The sequence below is a fragment of the Anser brachyrhynchus genome (assembly GCF_964034855.1).
Source record: "Anser brachyrhynchus genome assembly, chromosome: 15".
Lineage (NCBI taxonomy): Eukaryota > Metazoa > Chordata > Aves > Anseriformes > Anatidae > Anser > Anser brachyrhynchus.
In genome coordinates, this window is record NC_137733.1 from 5,413,727 (window position 1) to 5,417,538 (window position 3,812).

At 66.6% G+C, this 3,812-nt stretch overlaps 1 protein-coding gene across 1 annotated transcript; it reads left to right on the forward strand.

The window, feature by feature from the left end:
* The first annotated feature begins 631 nt into the window (after positions 1-631).
* LOC308178176 (noggin-2-like) lies at positions 632-3,315 on the forward strand. The gene has a single exon (XM_080556361.1). The coding sequence runs from the start codon at positions 1,716-1,718 to the stop codon at positions 2,367-2,369; it is 654 nt and encodes a 217-aa protein (XP_080412487.1). The 5' UTR covers positions 632-1,715; the 3' UTR covers positions 2,370-3,315.
* The last annotated feature ends 497 nt before the right edge of the window (positions 3,316-3,812 follow it).

Genomic DNA, 3,812 nt, shown 5'->3' on the forward strand with positions numbered 1-3,812 from the left:
TCTGTTGATGCACACCAGGCTCCCACCCTCCACGCCTCAAAGGTTGCGGGTCCGGCTCTCTCCGCGAGCTTTAGCTCCGTTCCCCCAGCCCCACGCTGCAGAGCGAAGCGAGAGCCTCTGATGTGACCCGGCTCGCTCCCACGTCGCGGGGCGCTGCGGGACGCAGGGAAGAGGGGCCGGCAGGGAGGGATGCTCCCGGGCCGGCTGCGAGCTGCCCGGCAGAGGGTGCCGAGATGCCGGCGCCGCAGCGCGTCCGGCTGAGCCCCGCAGCAGGGAGGCGATGCCCGGCCCCAGGGCCTGCCCCGGGGGGGGGGCTGCGGGGACGCTTCGGCCGCTGCGGGGCGGCTTCGGCGCCGCCTCGGGCTCCCGCGGCGGGGCTGCGGCAGGCGGAGCCCGGCCACCGGCGGCCGCCCCGGTGCCGGCGGGGGGCGGCGACCCGGTCCCGGCTCCCGCGGGCGGGGGGCGCGGGGCCTCGTGCGGGACCGGGGCGGCGGGGCCGGGGAGGGGCGGGGCGGGCGGGGGGCGGCGGTGCCGGTGCCGCGGCGAAAGTGACAGCGGGGGCGGGGCGGCCGCGCGCCGGGCGCGTATTTAACTTGGGCGGCGGGCGGCGCGCGGCAGTGCGCGGCGGGCGGGCGGCGGCGCGGAGCGGGGCGGCACGGCACCGAGCGGCACCGAGCGGCACCGAGCGGAGCGGAGCGGAGCCGAGCCGAGCCGAGCTGAGCTGAACTGAACCGAGCCGAACCGGGCCCCGCCGGGCTCCGCGGAACCGCGCCGCGCCGGGCCAGGCGCCGGAGCTGCCCCGCGGCTGGATGCGCTGAGCACCGCGGGGCCGAGCGGGCCCCCCGAGCGGGACGGCAGCATGGGCCGCCGGGGGTGCTGAGCGCCGCCCGCCGTCGCCGAGGAGCCGCCAGGGACCGCGCCGGGAGCCGGGGCGCGCCGCCTCGCCTCGCCTCGCCGCGCCGCTGCCGGGGAGCCCCCCGCCGAGGATGCCCCGGGGGGCCGCGGGCCGCCCCAGCCGCCCGCTATGAGGAGGAGCCCGGCCGGGCCGCGGGCGCTGCCGCCGCCGCCCGCCGCCGCCTGAGCCCCGCGCCCCGGCGGTGCCCGCGCAGGCGGCGCGGCGCAGGGGCCGCCCGAGCGGGCCGCGCCGCCGTGACCCTCCTCCCCGCCCCCTCGGCCGGCTCGCCCGGCTATAAAGGAGGGTTTTATTCTCGGGCTCCGGTCTCACGCCAAACCCTGTCACACCGTCTAGACAAGCTGTCGTGGGGCTCAGCCCAGCTGTCACCATGGCGATGGAGACGAGTCCGCTGTGAATTTTGGGGGGGAGAGCGCGAGCGAGCGAGAGCGGCGGCGGAGGAGGAGGAGGAGGAGGAGGAAGGCTCGGCTGCCGCCGTGCCCTGCCCCGCCGCCGCCCGCGGGGGAGGCACGGACCCCCCGGCGCTCTCGGCCGCGGCTGGAGCCGGCCCGGCGGGGAGCCCCGGGGAGCCAGCGGCCGCGCAGCGAGCCTCAGATGCGTCTGTCACACAACCCCGGCCGAGCTATTTAAAGTAACGGGCCTCGCCGGACTTTGTCTCTGCCTATTTATGAGTCCCCGGGAGCCGGCAGGCGCCGCCGGGCAGCGCTAGGAGCCGAGCCCGCAGCGCCAGCCCCGCGGGGAAGCCAGCGCCGAGCCGGGGCGGCGGGGCCGGCCGCCGGGCCGGGCCGGGCCCGCCCGGAGCATGACGGCGATCGGGGCGCTCCTGCTCTGCTCCTGCCTGGGGCTGCTGCGGCCGGGCGGCGGGCAGCCCTTCCTGCGGCTGCGGCCCTCGCCCAGCGACAACCTGCCCGTCAAAGACATCGTGGAGCACCCGGACCCCGAGTACGACCCCAAGGAGCAGGACCTGGACGAGCGGACTCTGCGCAAGAAGCTGGGCAGCCATTTCGACCCCGGCTTCATGGCCGTGGCCGTGCCGGGCCCCGCCAACGCCTCGGGCGCCGAGGCGGCGGCGGCGGCGGCGGCGGGGCGGGCGCGGGGGGCGCTGCCCGCGGAGCTGCGGCGGCTGGAGCTGGGCGCACCGCCCCACGGGCCGCGCCTGCGGGTGGGCAAGAAGGCGCGGCGGAAGGTGCTGCAGTGGCTCTGGGCGTACACCTACTGCCCCGTGCTCTACACCTGGAAGGACCTGGGCGTCCGCTTCTGGCCGCGCTACATCAAGGAGGGCAACTGCTTCGCCGAGAAGTCCTGCTCGCTGCCCGAGGGCATGTTCTGCAAGCCCGTCAAGTCGGTCACCAAGACCTTCCTGCGCTGGCACTGCCAGGGCTGGTCCAGCCAGAAGTACTGCACCTGGATCCCCGTGCAGTACCCGCTCATCTCCGAGTGCAAGTGCTCCTGCTAGCCGCCGGCCCGGCACGGCTCGGCTCGGCCCGGCCCGGCCCGGCTCGGCACGGCCCGGCTCGGCACGGCCCCGCCGCCCGGGCGCCGGCCCCGCCGCCTCCCTCGGCCCCTTGCACTGGTTTCTTTTTTCGTTTGGATGTTTCGTGGTTTTTTGCCGCCCCCCTCCCCTCCGGGGCGCCGGGGGAAGGGAAGGGGGGGGGGGGGAGGAACCGTTTTTTGACTTATTTTAATGTTATTTTATTTGAAAGGGGGAAAAGCGAACCCAGGAACTGCAGGGCAGGCCAAAGGCACAGTAAAGCACTACAATCAGATGTCTATTTTTATACGTATATAGCCTTCTAACAAAAGGAAAAAAAAATAAAAAATAATAAAAAAAAAATACCAGTCGTGTAAATAGAGAGATTTTAAAGGAAAGGGGGAAAATTGCAGCTGTTTTTTATTATTATTATAATTATTATTGTTATTATTATTATTTTAAAAACATAGGACCACATTTTAAACCTGTCCCCACAGAACCTGAGCGCTTCCCTGCTGAAGGGAAGGGCAGAAATTTCCTGTAAAGATGATTTTAACAAAAGGAAAAGGAGGGGAAAAGAAAAAAAAAAAAAGAATGAAAGAAAGAACGGCAGCATCCCTGAAGACCGTTGTTTCCCTGTGCTGTATTTTTTTTTCCGTCTTCTTCAGACCTTGTCACTGGTGTTTCAACTAATTCGCCAAGCTCTCTAGGTTTTTTTTTTTTTTAAGTGTATATCAATTAATTAAGGAGGAAATTTTAAAGAAAAGTACAAATCTATGAAAGAGTGGAATCGTTTTGTTGTGTGGGAATACATATAGTCATGTAGAGATGTTAAAGGAAATTTTCTGTGTACAGTTTATTTATTTTTAATGTTTGTGTATAGGAAAAAAAAAAAAAAGAAGCTAGAGATTATGCCAGAAACTATTGGAAATGTTTACTTGAATATTCCTTTAAAAACATATCAATGTAAATATGAGCTATCACTGATCAAAACATTTTTAGCAATAAACTCTATCTTTGAAGAAAAACCTCGCGCTGCGGCCGGCTCGGTGGGAGCCCAGCGGAGTTGGGCTCTTGCTGGGCGCAGGTGATGAGCGCGGGGCCACGGCCGGGCCACGCTGACGCGGAGCAGCGAGAGGCCGCGGGGCTGCCGGAGTTGCTCCGGGCTGCGCCTCCCAGGGACCCCGCTCCGGGTCCTTTTTGCCTCGGTAACCTGTCAGGGCGAGAAAAGCCAGGAGAGAAGCGGCTCGTGATGTGCACAGGAGCTGCGGTGCCCCAGACAAGAGGTACCATCCGAAGCCTTTGGGAGATGCCCGCTCTGTGTCGCCCGCCCTGCGTTCCCGCGTGCTCCACGGCTCACGGATCCAGCTCTCCCGCTGGCGGAAGAAATGGGAGAGGCTCCCAGCCCGGCCACCAAAGCAGCTGACG

Bases quoted from the DNA above. Each gene is read 5' to 3' on its own strand.
- LOC308178176 (XM_080556361.1), top strand. From the start codon at position 1,716: ATGACGGCGATCGGGGCGCTCCTGCTCTGCTCCTGCCTGGGGCTGCTG.